At 40.0% G+C, this 22,282-nt stretch overlaps 1 protein-coding gene across 2 annotated transcripts in view; it reads right to left on the bottom strand.

The window, feature by feature from the left end:
- The window catches only part of CTDSPL (CTD small phosphatase like), a 73,006-nt gene that overhangs the window by 6,864 nt on the left and 43,860 nt on the right, over positions 1-22,282 (bottom strand). The window contains exons 2-7 of one of the 2 annotated variants that reach the window (XM_081971700.1): positions 21,849-22,003; positions 18,944-18,976; positions 12,776-12,877; positions 8,480-8,536; positions 4,143-4,235; positions 602-787 (exon numbers count right to left, since the gene is read on the bottom strand). In XM_081971700.1, coding sequence (XP_081827826.1) covers positions 602-787; positions 4,143-4,235; positions 8,480-8,536; positions 12,776-12,877; positions 18,944-18,976; positions 21,849-22,003 — 626 coding nt within the window. The remainder of the gene's footprint in view (positions 1-601; positions 788-4,142; positions 4,236-8,479; positions 8,537-12,775; positions 12,878-18,943; positions 18,977-21,848; positions 22,004-22,282) is intronic. The other variant, XM_081971701.1, reaches the window with a different exon arrangement.

Below are 22,282 nucleotides of genomic sequence, written 5' to 3'. Positions count from 1 at the left end.
CCATTACTATTTCAGATAAATGGCTGTGCAATCTCTTCCTTAAAAACCTCCAGTGTTGGGGCATTCACAACTTCTGGAGGCAAGTTGTTCCACTGATTAATTGTTCTCGCTGTCAGGAAATTTCTCCTCAGTTCTAAGTTGCTTCTCTCCTTGATTAGTTTCCACCCATTGCTTCTTGTTCTACCCTCAGGTGCCTTGGAGAATAGTTTGACTCCCTCTTCTTTGTGGCAACCCCTGAGATATTGGAACACCGCTATCCTGTCTCCCCTAGTCCTTCTTTCTCTTAAGCTAAACATACCCAGTTCCTGCAACCATTCTTCATATGCTTTAGTCTCCAGTCCCCTAATCCTCTTTGTTGCTCTTCTCTGCACTCTTTCTAGAGTCTCCACATCTTTTCTACATCGTGGTGACCAAAACTGAATGCCGTATTCCAAGTATGGTCTTACCAAAGCCTTATAGAGTTGTATTAACCCTTCACGTGTTAATGGGAAGACAGAGAAGGGCAAGGGGGACATAACATGCTGTGGTCCATGGGATCGCGAAGAGTCAAGACACAACCTAATGACTGAACAACCACAAAATTGAGATCAAAATTACTTACAGCATTTTCAGGGTGGAAAATGTAAGACGCAGGAGAATTGTCTACGATGACGACTTTGCTCAATTCTCGTCCGAGCCGGCTAAGATCTTTCACGTAATTTCCTCTGTGGAACACACAGGATTCCCGGAAGAGTCGAGCCGTAAATACACCCCAACGGTCCAACAAATCTGCCACTGGGTCTGCATACTTTTGAACATTTTTTTTAAATAAAAGAAAAGGGGTTACGGTTAAGAAATAAGAGAATGTTTCTCTCCCCATGAAAACTAAATGTATATTTTTATATATACAGTACAAGCATTAAATAAGCCCCAATGAAGAAATGAAGATAAAACCATGATGACAGTGTGGCTAAGTGCTTTCCTAGGATGTGACGTAAAAGCTTCCAGAAGTCAAAAATGATGACAGACGTTGGGTTAAAGTGTTATTTTTAGTCTGGTACAAATGATTCAAGCTTAGGGTAAGAGGTCTTCCTAGGAACCAAGCGCTAAAAGGGGCCCCAGGAAATTGAGGATTGAACACACCAAAATACAAGTCATCCTCAAATTATGACCAAAATTGAGCCCAAAATCTATGTTGTTAAGTGAGACATTTGTTAAGTGAGTTTTGCCCTCTTGTATAACCTTTCTTGGCAACAGTTGTTAAGTGAATCACTGCACTTGATAAGTTAGTAACTCAGGTGATTAAATGAATCTGGCTTCCTCCTTGACTTTGCTTGCCAGAAGGTTGCCAAAGGTGATCCCAGGCCCCCGGGACACTGTGACCGTCATAAATATGAACCAGTTGCCAAGTATCTACATTTTGATCACATCATTATGGGGTTGCTGCAAAGGTTTTTTCCCCCTTTGAAAACATTTGCTTCTTATCCAACTGCAGAAGCCAAACATTTTCAAAGGGGAAAAAAGAAACCAAGATAACCTAGTTGGTTTTTTTTGAAAAAGCATCTTTGGGATTTGGTTCAAGTTAAATTCGAAAAGCATCACCAAAAGGAACCAGCTTCGTCTAGATCAAAATCAAAATGGCATTTCGTCCGTGTGATATGAAGTACGATTGGAAAGTCTCATTTTTAGAAAGAGAAATAAACCGTGACAAAAGGAGCAGGTAGGCTTTAGACCAGGGATGGCGAAACTTTTTCGCCTTGCGTGCCAAAACCACGCGCTTGCATGCCAACCCCTATAATTTAATGCCCCTCTGTGCTGTGCCCCCTGCCCATGCGCGCATGACCCCTGCCCCACGTGTACTGGTTTCTTGGAGCCTGGAGAGGGCAAAAATGGCCTCCTCACCACCCCTCCCTCCGGAGGCCAGAAATGGCCATTTTCCGACTTCCGGTAGGCCCAGTAGGTCCGTTTTTCGCCCTCCCCAGGCTCCAAAATCTTTCTAGGAGCTTCCGTTCCCAAACTTCCGGGTTGCGCATTGGGTGGGTTTTTGCCCTCTGGAGGCTTCAGGACTGTAGAAAAACTGCCGGAAATCAAGGCCAAATATCAGCTGGCCAGCGTGCGCATGCGTGCCATAAATTCGCCATCATGGTTTTAGACCAATTCCTGATGAAGGAACAGAGTATATAATCTTGTACTTTCCTAAACATATTCTGCTATAAAGATAGTCCTTGATTTACAACAGTTCCTTTTAGTGACCGTGCAAAGTTACCATGGCACTGGAAAAAAAGTGACTTATTTTTTCACACTGTGGTATCCCCATGGTCACATGATCAAAATTCAGATGATGGACAACTGACATATATTTTATAATGGTTGTAGGGTCTGGGGTGTGTGTCACGTAATCCCTTTTGCAATCTTCTGACGAGAAGCGTTAATGGGGAAGCCAGATTCACTTAACAACCGTGTTAATAACTTAACAACCGCAGTGATTGTTCACTTAACAACTGTGGCAAGAAAAATGGGGCAAACTCACTTAACCAATGTCACCCTTAGCATTGGAAACTTTGGGTTCCATTGTGGTCGTAAGTCGAGGACTATCTGTGTTAGACTAGAAATTGAACAAACCAAGACTTAAACTATTAACGATCGATATGCATATTATTTGTAATTTTATAATAATCCTGTTTTAATTTGAAAAGTGTGTATCTTGTAACTTTCTGCACTGCATAGAATTTCAGAGCGCAGATTAGACAATCTTCTAATTTTGTGGCGATGCCTAAGTACGATAGTTTCAATGAAAACGTGGAAGGCTAATGAACTTGTCTTGATTTTCAGTCTTCCTTCTCAAGAACCAGCGAAGGAAGAGTCTGCTGGAAAATGGAAGAAAGTTAAAGCTGCTTCAACACTGAAATGTTAAAGTGGCGTTTTCCTGCACTTGATATACCTGAACCTAGGTTCTCTGCCAACACCACACCTGGCATGAACTGAACACACCAAAATCGTATCTAGATGAGAAATTTGTAAAAAAGATGTTCTGCAAAGTTTCTTGCAGCTGCTCGGAAAGTTATCTTTGGATACACGCACAGCTGTTTTGCCAAGCTGGTGATCTGTTATGTGCCTCGCTTGTAATTCTTTTTAAAATCCAAAATAGGAATAATTTTGATGAAGCAGCCTTGTAGGGAAGCCCCTCTTGTAAACAAGAGCCACTGGCTAACTTATTTGTGAAGTTACTCTATTCCACTGTTTTAATGCACCTTCCTAATTTCTCCACTGCTCCACTCCCCCCACTCCATACCCAGCACCTTCCCAATTTCTCCACTGCTATCGAAGTGTGCACAATAATGATTTTATTCTCTGCAAAAGCAGCAGGCAAGAGCTTTTCTGCTATGACAGGTACAGACAACACTGGAAAACACCACAAGACTAAAACATTTATGGTGGAAGTCACTAAAAGCACGATGACTTCTAATTCAAGGGTACAACAAAGTATAGGTCCCCTTCCTTCCTGGTTCGGAACAGCTCAAGTCCACAAAGGTAACGTCAGCAGAATTTGCATATATTGGATTTGCTGTGTACGATTTGACCTGCTTGAAGACTCTACTACTAATTACATCGATCCAACTGTGCAATAGATCTGCTTAATCTGTCCCAGTTTAAGGATAGTACATTATGTAATAAGCTATTTTTCTCTCTAACACCCCTCCTCCCCACACACACACATAACCATGGTAACTAAAAAAAAGAGCCTCCCATATTGGCATCAGGAGCAATCCAGGAAGGCTGAGTTATGAGACAAGCCCTTATGTGATACGGTTACCATGGAAACACTTACCCACACATTAGCAGGCAAAAGTACACGTTGCCAGATAAAGAAAGCAGAAGGAAAAAAAAAAGGGGATGGGAGGGAGATGAAGATGAAGATAATTATTTTCTCCTTATTTGATATGCCAAAAAAAAAAAAAAAAGACCCCAATTTTCCTTCTAGGAGATTTGGGTAAAGGAAGAAAACTCAATTGTTAATGATCCCCAAATGCCCGTTTCTTCAGACATGCTGGACCCAGACGGCCAAGCTGAGGCAATGATACAAAATTAACCAGGGTGAGAGTGTGTTGTGTGAAATGAGACGAGATTGTGAGAATGAGAGACACACGGATTGCATGACTTACTTTTGCAAGGCTGGCTGTGAATAGCACACATTCAAAAAGGTCTCCCATTCTCTGAAGAAATTTGTCCACATGTGGCCGTTTTAACACATAAACCTGGAGGTAGAGAAAGGAGGAGGGCACTGAGATTCAAGAGTGAGCAAATAGTTCATGAAGTTCACGATCCTGGAGGACCAATTTATATTTTGATAAAAACAAGAGCAGAAGTGAAGTCCCCGCTGGATCATTACAAACACCCAGTTTTGTTCCTGTTCCTGTATAAATTGACGAAGTGCTCCAGGAAAGACAGTATAAACTTAACGGGACGTGATTTTAAAATTAAAGGATTCTTAATCTGTCAAACTAACTCAAGGAATTTTATTCGTCTGCAAAAAGAATGAATGGGTTCAAGGCTCTCTTTTTCAAATCTTCAAAAAGGGAAAGGATTTTGTTTCGTTTTCAAAATGGTGAAATCCCGGCTTTGTGAATGGAGTGGATTTTCATGACTTTTACCAGTAAAGCTAAAGATAGGATTGTAGCTAAGATACTTCTGTAAATAATTATAGCTAATGCAATAAAACCTATCCATACTAACTCAAGAAATGTTATTCCAGCCACATTGTTATTGAACATAGAAATATACAGCTTGTCCTCGACTTACAACCTCAACTGAGCTCAAAGTTTTTGTTTCTGAGCAAGGCAGTTGGTTAAGTGACTTTTGCCCCATTTTAAGGCTTTTTTTTTTGCCGCAGTTGTTACGTGAATCCAACGGCGATTTAGCAAATCCAGCTTCTGCACTGAACTCTGCTTGTTGGAAGTGGTTGGGAAGTTTACAAATGATAATCACATTACACTGCAACTGTCATAAACACATCAGTTGTGAAGCGTCTGAATTTTGATCACGCGACCCTGGGGATGTTGTAACAGGCGTAAGTAAGAAAAAGTCATGTCACATCTCTTGGTGCTGGTGTAACTTCAAACAGTCACTAAACAAATGGTTGTAAGTTGAGGGCTACCTGTACTGAGTCAAGGCCGAGATGGAATAGTCTAGAAATAGAAGAAAAGAATATAATGGAATGGAATGGAATGAGGAGAGAAATAGAAGAATAGAATAGAATGGAATGAGGAGAGGAGAAGAGAAGAGAGAATAGAAATAGAAGAATAGAATATAATGGAATGGAATGGAATGAGGAGAGAAATAGAAGAATAGAATAGAATGGAATGAGGAGAGGAGAAGAGAAGAGAGAATAGAAATAGAAGAATAGAATATAATGGAATGGAATGAGAGGAGGTGGAGAGGAGAGGAGAGAAATAGAAGAATAGAATGGAATGGGAGGAGAGGAGAGGAGAGGAGAGGGGAGAGGAGAGAAATAGAAGAATAGAATATAATGGAATGGAATGAGAGGAGAGGTGGAGAGGAGAGAAATAGAAGAATAGAATGGAATGGGAGGAGAGGAGAGGAGAGGGGAGAAATAGAAGAATAGAATATAATGGAATGGAATGAGAGGAGAGGTGGAGAGGAGAGGAGAGGAGAGAAATAGAAGAATAGAATGGAATGGAATGAGGAGAGGAGAGGAGAGAATAGAAATAGAAGAATAGAATATAATGGAATGGAATGGAATGAGAGGAGAGGTGGAGAGGAGAGGAGAGAAATAGAAGAATAGAATGGAATGGGAGGAGAGGAGAGGAGAGGGGAGAGGACAGGAGAGGAGAGAAATAGAAGAATAGAATATAATGGAATGGAATGAGAGGAGAGGAGAGGAATAGAAGAATAGAATATAATGGAATGGAATGAGAGGAGAGGAGAGGAATAGAAGAATAGAATAGAATGGAATGGAATGAGAGGAGAGGAGAGGAGAGAAATAGAAGAATAGAATGGAATGGAATGAGAGGAGAGGAGAAGAGAGGAGAGGAGAGGAGAGAAATAGAAGAATAGAATAGAATGGAATGGAAGAAAAGAAGAGGAGAGGAGAAGATGGAAGGGAAGGAAAAAATTTTATTGTCACTAAATTGTACAGTGCAAGAGAGAGACAGTATTGTATCAGCTTGTAGTTTGGTTTTGTATGTGTTTAATTGGCTTTTTAAACTGGAGGTAATCTACTCTTGAGGTACATCTTTTGTTGCAGGCCTTCTTTTTAGAAAAGTGCGAAGGAGACATGTGGACCTGGGACTTCCCAGCATCTTCTTCATCGCGTTGTAGCTACGTCCCAGTGCAAGTACTCTAGGATAGGCCATTAACATTGCATACAGCCTATCCTGGATTACTTGAACCAGGCCACAGCCCCTCCTGGAAAGGCAGGCCAAGAAGGTTGTCCTTTAGAAAAAGAACATATTAGATGCAAAACATCATCGCCTATTAAAACCACGCACAACTGTCCACAGTTTATCATAGTTTTACACACACTCGCAGCCATTTCTAAATGGGAAAAAAAGTTAAACAGTTTGTAAGTACAGATAAGTCCTCAACTTACAGCAGTTCATTTAGTGACCATTCAATGTTACAACGGCACTGAAGAAGGTAACTTATGACAGTTTTTCACAGTTACAACCTTTGCAGCAACCCATAATCATGTGATCAAAATTTGGACGCTCGGCCATTGGTTCATACTTATGACATTCAGAGTGTCCAGGGGTTATGTGATTGCCTTTTGCGACCTTCTGACAAGCAAAGTCAATGGGGAAACCAGATTTACTTAACAACTGCAGTGATTCACTTAACAACTAGGGCAAGAAAGGTTGTAAAATGGGGCAAAACTCACCTAACAAATGTCTCGCTTAACAACAGAAATTTTGGGCTCAATTTTGATCGTAAGTGGAGGACTTCTTTCCTTCATAAGCTGTTGCAGTCCTTTCAGTAACCATGGGGCCAGGTCCAATTTTACGACAGTGGTTAAGCGAATTCAGATTCTCCAAAATGTTTTTTTTTTTCCCTTGGGTGTATTTTGCTGGAAACAAAGCCTCACATGATTGCAGGATGCTACAACTGGTTGTAATTGCGAACCAGTTGCCAAGTGCCCCAATTGAGATCACATGGCAGTTGTGAGGCGGTTTGTGATGGTTGCAAGTGCAAACTCAGGTCATGAATGACTGTTGTTTTTTTTTTGGTGGCTGTTGGAACTTTGAACTGTCATTAAAGGGTAATAAGTTGAGGATTACCTTATATTTTCTTTTTTTCAACATCTATATTAAATGTTAAATAATACATATATGTATTTGCATGTTTAAATAAGTGCAACTCTCATTCAACCTCAAGTAATGAAACTAGTAATTTCTCCTGCTTAAGCAGGGGGCTGGACTAGAAGGCCTCCATGGTCCCTTCCAGCTCATTCATTCTATTCTATTTCTCTTCTAGGATATAGTTTATTATCTTAAATATACTCCTTGCTCCAAATTAGAATCTCAAAGCACTTTTTAATTTTTAATGGTATCTAAATGTATTCAATGTATTGTCCTCGAGGAAGCTAATATTTTCTTTTATTTCTCATACAGTTGAAAAGACTAGTTTAATAGATACTATGCTCTTGGCACCGAATTTTGATTTTTTAAAAAATCATGAGCCATCTTTGACCCTCTATTTAAAGGCACCCATCATGATTGCTGAAAAAAGGGCTAAGAATTTTGGATTGTACCACCGAAAAATATTTAATGGAGCAAGAAGGAAAGCAGGTTTTTGAACTGAACTGAAATCCATAATTTTCCTTTACTTCAGAAGGCTGTCAGAAAGCCAAACAGGCAGTCCTCAACTTACAACCACAATTGAGTCTAAAATTTTTGTTACTCAATAAAATATTTGTTAAGTGAATTTTGCTCCATTTTACAACCTTTCTTGCCACAGTTGTTAAGTGAATCACTACAGTTTTTAAGTTAGTAAAACGGTTATGAAGTGAATCTAGGTTAAAAATGCAAAAAATGGTCACAATTTTTTTTATTTAGGGCCGCTTTGAACGGCCGCTAAATGAACTGTTGTAAGTCAAAGACTACCTGTATATGAATTCACCCTTTTTAGATGCATTTGAAAAACTGGACTTTTAGCACCTAGGACTGACATCTGAACCTCCGGAAATATCATGGTCAGCAGGTAAGTTATCTGGATAAGACTATGACAAGAAGACTAGGCAGCAAAATATCCTTATGTGTTGAACCAATTATTGTTACTGCTTAAAGTAACACTTTTTACCATCTTATTGCTAGTTTAAACTGAAATAGCTTTCAAATTGAAACTCTGCAATCTCCCAATCTCACTAATTTTAACCTGTCTGTTAACTCCAAAATTTCATCCTCTGCCAAGCTAATCTGACCATGGTAGACAGGTGCAAAGCAATTTGCCACCTCCATATAAAAATGCAAGTAGTACTTCTTACCTGATGTATAGTTCCATCAATTTCAACGGGAACAATGAAATCAGCATTGCTAATTGGCTAGAAAAGTGAGAACAAAATGATTTTTTTAAAAAAAGAATTATTTGTAGTCTGCAGAGTCTGGAGAAACTTAACAAAATCGCAAGACAGCCCAGGTGGCATTAACCTGCATACTTCTGGTTACAACTGGCAGAGATAGGCTCTTTTACACTTACCAAAAAGACTGGGATTATCCTATTCATATGTTGAAGGGAGGCATTCCGAAGTTTTGTTAAAATGTACTTGTACTAAAAGTAATCCTCGCATGTATGTGCTAGTTGTTCCTGACTCTAGGGGGCGGTGCTCATCTGTTTCAAAGCCAGAGTCAACATTGTCCAAAGACGTCTCCGTAGTCATGTGGCCGGCATCACTAAAGGCCGAAGGCGCATGGAACGCTGTTCCCTTCCCACCAAAGGTGATTCCTATTTTTCTACTTGCATTTTTCATGTGCTTTCAAACTGCTAGGTTGGCAGAAGCTGGGACAAGTCGCAGGAGCTCACTCCGTTATGCAGTGCTCGGGGCTGGAACTGCCGAACTGCTGACCTTTCCGATCGACAAGCTCAGCGTCTTAGCCATTGAGCCACCGCTTCCCTTAATATAGGTGTAACAGCTGACAAAGTATTCTTTTTTTTAAAAAACCCACAAAGTTATTAAAAGGTGGAGCAGACTGTACCTTATTTTCAAGCCAAAGGGAGATTCCCCCCGCCCCGTCCTGAATAAATTGAGAAAAGGCATATCTCATACCTGTTACACTCCCAACAGAATTAGTTACTAGGAAAAAAACGATTCTTTGCTATAGGAAATCCTGGTGTTAAAAGAAAGACTCCAGCCTCTGGCACAGGGGTGTCCAAACTTGGGAACTTTAAGACTTGTGGACTTCAACTCCCAGAATTCCCCAGCCAGCTGGCTGGGGAATTCTGGGAGTTGAAGTCCACAAGTCTTAAAGTTCCCAAGTTTGGACACCCCTGCTCTAGCAGTTCAATTTGAGCTAATGGATCTCTTTGGGGTTAATGTCTTTTTAAAATAAAAAAAATAATAATATCTGCCAAGGATTCCTTTCCCTTTTCAAAAAGGGAATTCGGAGCAGCAGCCCTCACTGGCAACACTACCAGGAAAAAAAGCAGATTGCATCAACTGTTCCTGGGACTTGTCCAGAGAAAAAGCAGATGGCGGAGAGGCAGCCTTTGACTGAATGTGTTCCTTTTCTACAAGAGCACAAGGATATTCTGGAAACCATCTCAAAAGGTTCCCCCCCCCCCCCGAGTTTTAAAGGAGAATGCAACCCTTTTCCCCACAGGAGGATTTTTTTAACAACTCTGACATTCATCTGTTAAAAAAAGATGGTGAGTCTAGAATGCAATGCCAGGCTGGCACAAGGAGCCCTTGACTTACGACCACAATTGAGCCCAGAATTTCTGTTGCTAAGCGAGACAGTTGTTAAAGTGAGTTTTGCCCATTTTGCAATCTTTCTTGTCACGGTTGTTAAGAGAATCAGTGCAGTTGCTAAGTCAGTAAAACGGTTGTTAAGTGAATCTGGCTCCCCTCATTGACTTTGCTTGTCAGAAGGTCGCAAAATGAGATCACTGAGACCATCATACATAGGAACCAGTTGCCAAGCTTCTGAATTTTGATCACGTGACCGTGGGGAAGCTGCGATGGTCGTTAAGTGTGAAAAACGGTCGTAAGTCACTTGTCAGTGCTGCTGTAACTTTGAACGGTCAATAAACGAACTGTTGTAAGTCGAGGACTACCTGTATTTGCATACAACCCAATGCAGCAAGAATGGTTTGCAACACATTTGAGAATATAACAGGAGAATGCCATTTTCAAATTTTTCCTTAACTTAAGAAGTAAGAACCCGAGGGGACGGAAGAAAAGAGAAACCTAAAATGTTTCCGGTTCTCTTATTGACATGTTGTTTTACTATCCAAAGTCTGAAAAAAATATCTCTTTTACTTAGTTGTATCCTGCCCTTATTGTGTTTGCAAATAACTCAAAGTAGCAAACATATCCAACACACCTTCTTCCTTCTCTTTTCCTCATAGTAACAATCCTTTGGGGTGGGCTGGGATGGGAAAGAATGATTGGCCCAAAGCAGGGGTGAAATGCTACCGGTTCGCCTGAACCGGTAGTAAAAAAATGTTTCAAAAAGTTTTAAAATAGTTCTGACAATTGTGCGGCACAACTGATCGTCAGAACTTTTTAAAAAACTTTTAAAGCATTTTAGTAAAAAAAAAATGCTTAAAAAAAGTTTAAAGTTTTAAAAAAGTTTTTAAAAAGGTTCCGATGATCAGCTGTGCGACAATCATCTGTGCCGCGTGATTTATATTAGCTAGAATCTGAAGATTAGCAAATTAGATTCTAGAGAATCTGAATTGCGCGGCACAGCTGTTTCCCCCCGCCTCTCGCTGTTCTACTTACCTTTGCAGTCTCAGAAAAGGCTTCTTAGCGGTGCGCATGCGTGCAAAGTGTACTGGTAGCAGACTTCAGGGCATTTCACCTCTGGCCCAAAGTCACTCAGTAGGACTTCATGGCTAAGAACTCGCCATCTTGATTGGTCCAAAGTCACCCAACTAGCCTTCATACTTAAGGCGGGACTAGAACTCCCAATCTCCCATTTTCTAGCCCAGTGCCTTAGCCACTGGACCAAATATATATCTCAATGGAAGACCAGGCCTTAAAGCTGTTTCTGAACAGCCTTGCTTGAGGTGCATAACCCAGCCCATATATGAATAATCCACATTTAACAATACTAACCGGGATGGGAAACTATGTTATCAGTATGATATACAATAAGCTGTGATGATATGAATTACCAAAGATTGCAGACAGTCATAAAATTTAAATTGGGGTGGGGGGGAGGGAGCATACTGCTTTTCACTGGCATAAAAGCCATAATTGAAAGGATTTGCATTTTGGCAACTTAATATCCTGCGATACAGGTAGTCCTCCATTTATTTAGTGTTCAAAATTATAACAGCACTGAATGAGAGGGGATTTAACAGAATAGCAAGAGTTGGAAGGGACCTTGGAGATCTTCTAGTCTAAACCCCTGCTCAGGCAGGAAACCCTATACCATTCAGACAAGTGGTTGTCTAATCTATTTTTAAAAACCTCCATTGATGGAGCACCCACAACTTATGGTGGCAGGTTGTTCCACTGGTTAATTGTTCTAACTGTCAGGAAATTTCTCCTCAGTTCTAAGTTGCTTCTCTCCTTGATTAGTTTCCATCTGTTGCTTCTTGTTCTACCCTCAGGTGCTTTGGAGAATAGCTTGACTCCCTCTTCTTTGGGGCAACCCCTGAGATATTGCAAGACTGCTATCATGTCTCCCCTGGTCCTTCTTTTCATTAAACTAGACAGACCCAGTTCCAGCAACTGTTCTTTGTATGTTTTAGCCTCCAGTCTATTAATCATTTCTGTTCCCCTTCTCTACCAGGACAACCAGTCCTCATAGTTGTGGCCACTGCAGTTCCCCTGAAGTCATATGATCGCAATTCAGATGCTTAGCAATTGATTTGAAATTATGACAATGCTTTGTTGTGCAGTCATGTGATGTGACTGCCATTTGCGATCTTCACTGCCAGCTTCTGACAAGCAAAATCAATAGGGAAGGAAGTTGCAATTGGCCCTTGATTATGTGATGATATAACCCTGTGGGATTTGCCTAACAAAACTGCTCCATTTTAAGGCCATGCCACTCAGTGACAGAATTCCTCATCCCAATGAGCGTTGATAAGCAAGAACTACACGAATTTAAATTAATCCCCCATAATAAACCTATTTTCTTACTTATTTAAACTCTGTGTCCACTGTTAGTGAATCGGGTACATAAATTATATTATACCGTTACAAAGAGATTAATTCAAGAAAAGTATTTTTTCAATAAGAATTGTAACTGGCAGTAGCACAATTGTTTTAGGAAATAAGGAGACGAGTACATGTAATATTTAATACTACACCCAAATTTTCCACTTAACCAAAGCTGCTCCTGCCGCCCTCCTTGGAAATTAACACATATTGCCTGGATTCTTAATTAGCGTTTGTTTCATTTGATTAAGGGAAAAGCAACATGTTTTGAGGTGGTCTTATGGATATTTATATACATGGATATATCAACCACTAACTATCATGGCCATTCATGAGTTTAGGTTACCATGACAACAAAGACATTCTAAGATCTAGAAAGGACATCAAATAAAGAAGATATGCCTGCATTTATCAGAAAGTTGTAAGAAATATTATTAACAGCATACGTACCTTAAAGGAACTATGCACTAATGTTTCATCAAGATCAATGACCACACATTTCTTCCCGTAATCAGATATTGTCATTTCTGGCAAGAGGTATTTAGCTGGTGGCTAAACGGAGAGAGAGAGAGAGAGAAGATCACCTTAAAAATGATAGGAATTTCCACGAGATTGGTGAAAACTAATATAGTCATAATTAAATTATTTATGCCTTGCTAGACAAATACCTGGAACCACGTTTTCTTTTGGACTATAAAGGATTTCAATGATATAGGTAGACCTCGATTTACAACAGTTCATTTAGAAATGTTAGACGTTAGAACAGCACTGAAAAAAGTTACTTATGACCGTTTTTCACTCTTACGACCTCTGCAGCATCCCCATAATCATGTGATCAAAATTCAGATGCTTGGCACCTGATGTGTGTTTATGACGGTTGCAGTGTCCTTGAGGGGGGACGGGGTGTCAAGTGATCACCTTTCTTACAATGTGGAACCCAGATTCACTTAACAACTGTGTGACTAACTTAACAATCACAGTGATTCACTTAACAACAGAAAGGTCATAAAACGGGGCAGAATTAACTTCGTAACTAACTCAGAAATCTGGAGCTCAGTTGTCGTCGTAAGTCAAGGACTACCCCTGTATTCCCTCAAATTAGCATTTCTGTCTACTATGGAAGATCCCTAGGATAAACAGAGGGAGAGATCTGAAATGGAAGAGCAAAAATCTCTTCCACAATAGTCTCAAGATAAGGCATTCTTTTTAAATCTGGCCGACTTGTATTCTAAATAATTAAAATACTAAGGCAGAGGTTCATGATGATTTTTCCCCCCTCACAATTTGACTGAATTGGTCATTTGAGAGAGCATTATTAGCAAATTGACAAAATGGCTTCCGTGTGGTTATGGTCAATCACAAAACAATAATTTTACAGGCAGAGGGCCAAGCAGGTTCAGAGACTAAGCCACCTGATTAATAAATTCAGTGCAAAGCAAAAATGAGGTCTGAACCAAGACAGTTGTCACAGATTTTTCCTCATGTGAGATCCAGTTAACAAAATACAGACTGACAAATGTCAGAAAAACACAGAAATGTAACAGGCACTCAACTGAGCACCAAGGTTTGTGTTATTAATTGAGAAATATTTTTTGTTAAGTGAATCACTGTGGTTGCTGAATAAGTGTCACGGTTGTTAAGTGAGTAGGGTTTCTACATTGGCTTTGCTAGTCAGAAGGTTTAAAAGGGGATCGCATGATTCTAGGACACTACAACCGTCATAAATGTGAGTCAGTTGTCAAGCATCTGAATGTAAATCATGTGACCGTGGGGATGCTGCAATGGCCATAAGTGTAGAAAATGGCTATAAGTCACTTGTTTTTAGTACCGTTGTGTCGGATGTCAGTGAATGAACTGTTGTAAGTCGAAGACTACCTATATATTCTGCTCAACATACTGTATGTCCAAGAAAACAAAACAAAAAATAAAAAACTAAATGCACAGGACACAAAACAAAACAAGAATTTCACTTTAGTAATTTATGTCCTGGCCTGCTTCCTTATTTTAAGACTGGAGTGGGCAAACTCACAATTCTTCTTTTTTTAAGAATCCTTCTGGCTCAAATGAAGCAATCTTATGAACCCAGATGGTTCTGGATATTGGACTCACCAGATTCCCCAGAAAGAAAATATTTTTAAGTGGGGAGGAGGGACCACCAAGAGAGATATTCTGAATCATATTATGCCCACACATTTGGAATTCTCTAAATTGATATCATATAGGCTGGTAATATTAGCCATAGAATGGGGATGGGGGTGGAAGAAAACCCTTTTGTGGAACTCAGTTTTATCATCAAGAATTAAACAGATTGTAGCTGGGCAAAGCAGCACCTATATAGAATAGAATAGAACAGAACAGAACAGAACAGCAGAGTTGGAAGGGACCTTGTAGGTCTTCTAGTCCAACCCCCTGCTCAGGCAGGAAACCCTATACCACTTCAGACAAATGGTTATCCAACATCTTCTTAAAGACTTCCAGTGTTGGGGCATTCACAACTTCTGGAGGCAAATCATTCCACTGATCAGTTGTTCTCACTATCAGGAAATTTCTCCTCAGTGCTAAGTTGCTTCTCTCTTTATGGCAGCCCCTGAGATATTGGAAGACTGCTATCATGTCTCCCCTAGTCCTTCTTTCTATTAAACTAGACATACTCAGTTCCTGCAACCGTTCTTCATATGTTTTAGTCTCCAGTCCCCTAATCATCTTTGTTGCTCTTCTCTGCACTCTTTCTAGAGTCTCCACATCTTTTCTACATCGTGGCGACCAGAACTGAATGCTGTATTCCAAGTGTGGCCTTACCAAGGCATTATAAAGTGGCATTAACACTTCACGTGATCTTGTTTCTATCCCTCTGTTTATGCAGCCTATATCATACATAATCTCATCAAATTATTCATTTCTTTAAAAAAAATGGCCATGTCTGATTTTGACAAGGACACCAATATCATTAGGTTGCGGCTACATTCTTTTATTTTATTTTTTACATACAGACTAGGGAGTAGTCCTTGACTTATGGCTGGTTGTAAGGCAATTTTTCAACGTTCTGACTGACCTATCTTGGGGGGTACTTATGACCCAGATTCAAAATTCTCACAGTTGCCCCCAGGGCCTTGTGACATTACTGACATTACTGCTGCTTGCAGTATCCTGCAGTCACATAGCCAAGTTTTATGACATATTTTGTTAGAACTATCACAAACGCATAAATGCATTTATTTCTGGTTTTCAGCAAAACTCCACCCGTAGAAAACCACTGATTCCTTTAGAACCGTGGATTTGCCTAACCACTCCAAAAAATGATGGAAAACCGTAACCTAACCTGTTTTATGACCATGACCGTGATGGCCAGGTTCTGTTATGGTCACAACTCGAGGATTACCTGTAATTAAAGTATCTATAGGATCTATTAATATAGTTCTAGGCTGCATTAACAGAATAGAATCAAGCTCACGTGAAGTTTAATACCGGTTTATAATGCCTTGGTAAGGCCACGCCTGGAATACTGCATCCAGTTTTGGTCACCATATTACAAAAAAGATGTGGAGACTCTAGAAAGAGTACAGAGAAGAGCAACCAAGATGATTAGGGGACTGGAGGCTAAAACATATGAAGAACGGTTGCAGGAACTGGGTTTGTCTAGTTTAATGAAGAGAAGGATTAGGGGAGACATGATAGCAGTTTTCCAATATCTCAGGGGCTGCCACAAAGAAGAGGCAGTCAAGCTGTTCTCCAAAGCACCAGAAGGCAGGACAAGAAACAATGGATGGAAACTAATCAAGAAGCAACCTAGAACGAAAGAGAAAGTTCCTGACAGTGAGGACAATTAAAGAGTGGAACAACTTGCCTCCAGAATTTGTGGGTGTTCCGACCCTGGAAGTTTTTAATAAGAGATTGGACAGTCACTTGTTTGAAATAGTATAAGGTTTTCTGCCTGAGCAGGGGAATTGACTAGAAGACCTCCAAGGTCCCTTCCAACTCTATTGTTCTGTTATTTGTAGTCTTGGAGAATTGACCAGCAATAAACTGGCACTGCAGACTTGGATAGCCATTTGTCTGAAACGGTATAGGGTTTCCTGCCTAGGCTGAGGTTTGGACTAGAAGACAATGGTGAAAAGAGTAAGGTTCTACATTTAGGCAAGAAAAACGGAATGCACAGGTACAGTATAGGTGGTACCTTGCTCAATAGTAATAACTGTGAAAGGGATCTTGGAATCCTAGTGGACAAGCATTTAAACAGGAGCCAGCCGTGTGCAGCAGCTGCCAAAAAGGCCAACACTAGGCTGCATCAACAGAGGGATAGAATCAAGATCACATTAATACCACTTTATAATGCCTTGGTAAGGCCACAGTTGGAATACTGCATTCAGTTCTGGTCACCACGATGTAGAAAAGATGTGGAGACTCTAGAAAGAGTGCAGAGAAGAGCAACAAAGAGGATTAGAGGACTGGAGGCTAAAACATATGAAGAACGGTTGCAGGAACTGGGTATGTTTAGCTTAAGAGAAAGAAGGAGTAGGGGAGACATGATAGCAGTCTTCCAATATCTCAGGGGTTGCCACAAAGAAGAGGGAGTCAAGCTATTCTCCAAGGCACCTGAGGGCAGAACAAGAAGCAATGGGTGGAAACTAATCAAGGAGAGAAGCAACTTAGAACTGAGGAGAAACTTCCTGACAGTTAGAACAATTAATCAGTGGAACAGAAGTTGCCTCCAGAAGTTGTGAATGCCCCAACACTGGAAGTCTTTAAGAAGATGTTGGATAGCATCTGTCTGAAACAGTATAGGGTTTCCTGCCTAGGCAGGGGGTTGGACTAGGAGACCTCCAAGGTCCCTTCCAACTCTGCTATTGTATTGTATTGTATTACCTCTCTAAAAAATATAGTTTATTTCTGTTTTCGCGCCTCATCATTGTCAGTCCCTAAACATTGCCGGATATAACAGGCTTCTTTGTCCTGTAAAAAGCCATTGACTTTTAAAGAGAATATACAAAAACAGGAACACACAAAGGAGCTCAGTTGATCAAATGCGAAGTATAAACAAAGACATAGAAACAAAAATCACACGAAGTATTAGACCACACTTGGAATACTGTGTCCAGTTTTGGTCACCACATTACAAAATAGATGTAGAGACTTTGAAAAATGTGCAAAGAAGAGCAACTAAGACGATTAAAGTCCTGGAGACAAAACACCTAAGAGCAGCTGCAGGAATCAGGTATGTTTAGTTTAATGACAAGAAGGACTAGGGGTGACATGATAGAAGTCTTCCAGTGTTTGAAGGGCTGCCATAAAGAAGAGGGAGTCATCTTATTTTCCAAAACACCAAAAGGCAAGAGAAGAAACAATGGATGGAAACTAATCAAGGAAAGAATAATGTAGAATTAAGGAGAAATTTCCTGACAGTGAGAACAATTAATCAATGTAACAATTTGCCTTCAGAAGTTCGGAATGCTCCATTACTGGAAGCTTTTAAGAAGAGACTGAACAGCCACTTGCCTCAAATGGTATAAAGATTCTTGTCTTGAGTAGGGGTTTGGACTAGAAGACCTCCAAGGTCCCTTCCAGTTCTATTCTGATTGACTGATCTACTCATCACTTTCCTAACCTTCCCATGACTTTCTCACGATTTTGCAAGAGGGTTACTGGCCTTTTCTTCTCTGGAGTGACCATTTTTGTACGGGGAATGAAATCCATGAAAACGTAAATTGCTACATTACACATGATGGAATTAAAATGATATTAGGTTAAAAGACACAGAGAGCTGATGTATGATGTAATGATTAAGAGCCTGGGTTGATCTGGGTATGATCCAAATTCTAATCCACTTTAACCCCAGAAGCTGCTGTGATTATGGGCCACCCACACTCTCTCAGCCTAATCCACAGTACTTTGCGTGGTTGCGGTGGTAGAGAAAAAAAATTAAAGATTTTTTTGTATGCTACCTCGAACTCCTGGGGCAAATGTGATGAATAGGTATCCCCTTAATAAACATAGATGCGGAGTGCACATTCCCCTTATTACAGTTATTCTGTATACAGGTAGTCCTTGACTTACGACCAAAATTGAGTCTCAAATTTCTATATTTAAGTGAGACATTTGTTAGATGAGTTTTGCTTGTCAGAAAGTCGCAAAAGAGGGCTCACATGATCCCGGGACACTGCAACCGTCATAAATATGAGTCAGTTGTCACGCGTCTGAAGTGACGCTTAAAAAATGAGTGGGAATGAAAAACCTAACTTTTTAAACATGCTCCAATGATTAAAAGGGGGAAAAAAAGAAAGTAAAATTTCCTATTCCCCTTTCTTTTGGGGGGCAGATTGTTGAGTAGATGATAAAAACGGTCGTTTCACAAAAATCTACTATGCACTCAAGTGTTGCCAGCTCGTGAAAGTGAATCAACCAATAGTGGAATTTATGCTTTCTATGGATTGTGGATACTATGACATGGTTTTGTGAGGTGCCCTGCTATACTATAGTTCCACATTTCTAAGATCTTGTCAGCATGCAACACACACACGCGCACACACACACACACACACACACACTCAAATACAGACTATCTGAACCCAAATCAAGAACATTAAAAGAAACTGAACATAAAAAGAATAAAAAAATACATACACTTGGAATGGGAATGACCTGCATCTGGTCACCCTGGGGGGGAAAAATCGTTTGTAAGAGTGTAATATTGCAAAACAGTAGAACATAAAAAATAAACCGACATGTCAGATTTAATAAACAAAGACGTTCCAACTCAAACTCGAAAAAGAATCTGAGAAATTGGTTAAATTAAGAGAAGTAAATACTGTGTCAACAGAAATTATCAAGGAACTGCAAAGGAATTGTTACTAGAAATTTTTATATTTTCAAAGGATATTGCAAAAAAGAGACACAAGGCTTTTTTCCCCCCAGCTTTGATGTGGTGGTATTGCCATGCTGAACAGTTTTGCTCTGCTGTTTATTCAGCACGATATCAATACCAGGACAATATTTATAATTCTTTATTGTAATTAGCAATGAAACTTTAAGCTTTCCTTAGATTCAGTACTAAGTTTGATTTTTTATTTTATTAATTTATCCAATTTATTGGCTGCCCATCTTATCACAAAGTAACTTAAATAGGATTTAAATATCCAGTTATAGTCATACTTAAGGGAACATTCACTGCAGCCATTCCTCGTATTTCAAATCAATAGATTTTACTTGCATGATTTAATACATTAGTACAACAATATATTATTGAATTCAGGGAGAACCAATTACATATTTCAAAGTGAAGTGATGACTGCTTATTTTAATAGCCAGATACAGATAGGTTAAACATATAGTGATTATCTTTATGTACCACTGAATCAATCTACCTTACAATAGAAATAAAACCAATTTCCACTTAAAATTAATAAAGCAACCAATCTCGGCAGGATAATAAAATAATAACTTTAATATATATGGCAGCAAATTATAGTGTAACTTGAAGTCCTTTGGTGAGATTCTCTTAGCCACCTTCTGGAAGAAGCCTAGCAGAAGTAGCAACAAGGTTTCTGGGGGTATGTTGTTCCACAGGATGAGATACATGAGAGAGATATGGGTCATTTTGGGAGGGTCATTGTTATTTTCAATGGGAAACACTAAATATCTTTATCTGAGATAAGGGTCAGTTCTACTTGGAGAAAGCAATCCAGAAGGTACCTGGAAGGTACTTAGGGCCTTAAAGGCTAAACCCAGCACTTTAAATTATACATGGAAATCTATCGGAAGTTAATACAGCACCCACAATACAAGTGTAATAAAACTGGAACAGCTCTTACCCATTAGTATGTGGAAAGCTGTGCTTTGCACCAAGTGCAAATTTCTACATAGTTTTCAAGAACAACCCCTGTGCTACAGTAGTCTAACCTAGCAGTGAGGAAGGAATGAGTTAGGACTTCCTGCTGCAGATAGGGTCATAGATAGCATACCCAAAGGTGCTTTTTTCAAAAGGCAACTGGACTTCCTTTGTTTTTTCTTGAAGACATTTCACTTCTCATCCAAGAAGCTTATTTAGTTCTGACTGAATGGTAGAGGATGAAAGGACTTGTATTCCTTGAAGTTTTCTAGTCATTAATACTCTCTCTGAGAGTTGTTGAGGTCAATTTCGTCCTCCACCATTCGATCAGAACTGAAGAAGCTTCTTGGATGAGAAGCAAAACATCTTCAAGGAAAAACGAAGTTGCCTCTTGAAAAAGCACCTGTGGGACAGCCGTGACCTGGATGACTGAGAATCTCCATAGACATATAGTTATGCCCTATACATGCCCTAGCGATGACATTTATGGCAAATATAGTATAGCTGTCAATCCAAAAAAATTCTCGAGCTGTGGATTTGGCCCTTCAGAGAAATTGCTATTGTAACCAGAGTCAGGAATTGGAATACCCAGAAAAACAGATGGACAGACAATTTCTCCCAGAGGTTTCATGGAAGTATTACAAAAGTAGGAATGATGGAACAATGGACCACACGAAGGGGCATTCATAGGGCAGGTCTTCTACCCACCACCACCGCTGGTACAATCCAAGTAGTGGAACCACTGTAAAAATGCAAATCCAAATTTGAGAAAGATACCATGATAGGATCAAACACCAATAGGAGATGAAGTGGCACCATTGAGGGGCTTACAATTTAACTCAGAAGCTGGCAAAAGTCATCCAAAGGAGTGACCAGTGGCATTTTCATTTTATGCCAAGCTTAAAACTCAACTGAAAAAGTGCCTTCTGCGTCCTCCAGATAATTGTCATTGAAATTCCAACATCTTGTCTTTATATATGGCTAAAATGGCTGTGTGTGTGTGTGTGTGTGTGTGCGTGTGCGCGTGTGCGTGGGTGGTATGTTGCAGCATAACTCTAGAAAGCCTGGAGCAATTTCAACCACACTTGGTACACAGATGACTTACCCTCTGGAGAAGAATACTGGGGGGGGGGGGGGTAAGACACCCCTAACAACCCTGGGGGGGGGTCTTCTATTAAGATATAGTCTGTTGTGCCTTAAAATGGATTCTACCGTACTGCCGTAAAATGGCTTCTACTGTACAGCGTTGTGGAGTTGCCATGGTAATGACTTCACAGTACTCCACAAGGGGGCTCCCTCTGGTAAGGGGGAAAATCCAACAGTAGAAATTACGTTTGGTCTGGACATCTTCCCCCTATAAATAAGTAAATACCCGGGCAAAGCCAGGTTATCAGCACTAGTTAACAATAAACAGAAGATTTGGGGGTGGCATGCTGTCTTACATAACTAGATCCATGGAAAGTGTTTTCAGAAAAGGATACACTATGCCAACTCTTTAAACGAGGCTTTGACCATTTTTCAGATTTAGTTATTTAAGGCCATCAAGAAGAAAAGAATTAGTCTTGTTTTCAATGATTTTCAATAAGGGTTCGGTGCCATATCTGAACTAGGTGGCGATTTATAATTGCGGATTTACTCTTATGAGGCTCCACCTTTCCCCCCCCCCAAAAAAAACCTCACCCTATTTAAAAAAAACCTTACCTTTTGAAGCCCGCCATTTTCTTCCACCAATGGAGGAAGGATAGTGGTGCTGTTAGGAGATGGAGACTCAACATTGTAGTTACGAAAGCAGCAGAATAAAGTGCTAAAGATGCTTCTGCTTCTCTGCTTTTTCAAACTGAGATTACATTGGGACACTGTAAAGAAATGAAATATTGCGTTGTAAATGGACTTTTAAAAAAAAATGCCTGTTGTTTCACACAGAACACAGAGAGACAACTCTAACGTTATAGCATTGACTTTTTAAAAAGAAACTCTATTATTTCTAGCAAATTACTATACAAGTAGTCCTCGACTTATGACTGATTGCTTAGCGACCGTTCAAAGTTCTAATGGACGCCCCCAAAAGTACTTATGATCCAATTTCAAAGTTCCAATATGGTTTCACGCCCTCCCCCCGTCACTTGACCACATTT

Source organism: Natrix helvetica (assembly GCF_964273705.1).
Source record: "Natrix helvetica genome assembly, chromosome: Z".
NCBI lineage: Eukaryota > Metazoa > Chordata > Lepidosauria > Squamata > Natricidae > Natrix > Natrix helvetica.
The sequence above is the reverse complement of the archived record's forward strand: the minus strand, read 5'-3'. Positions and strand labels throughout refer to the sequence as shown.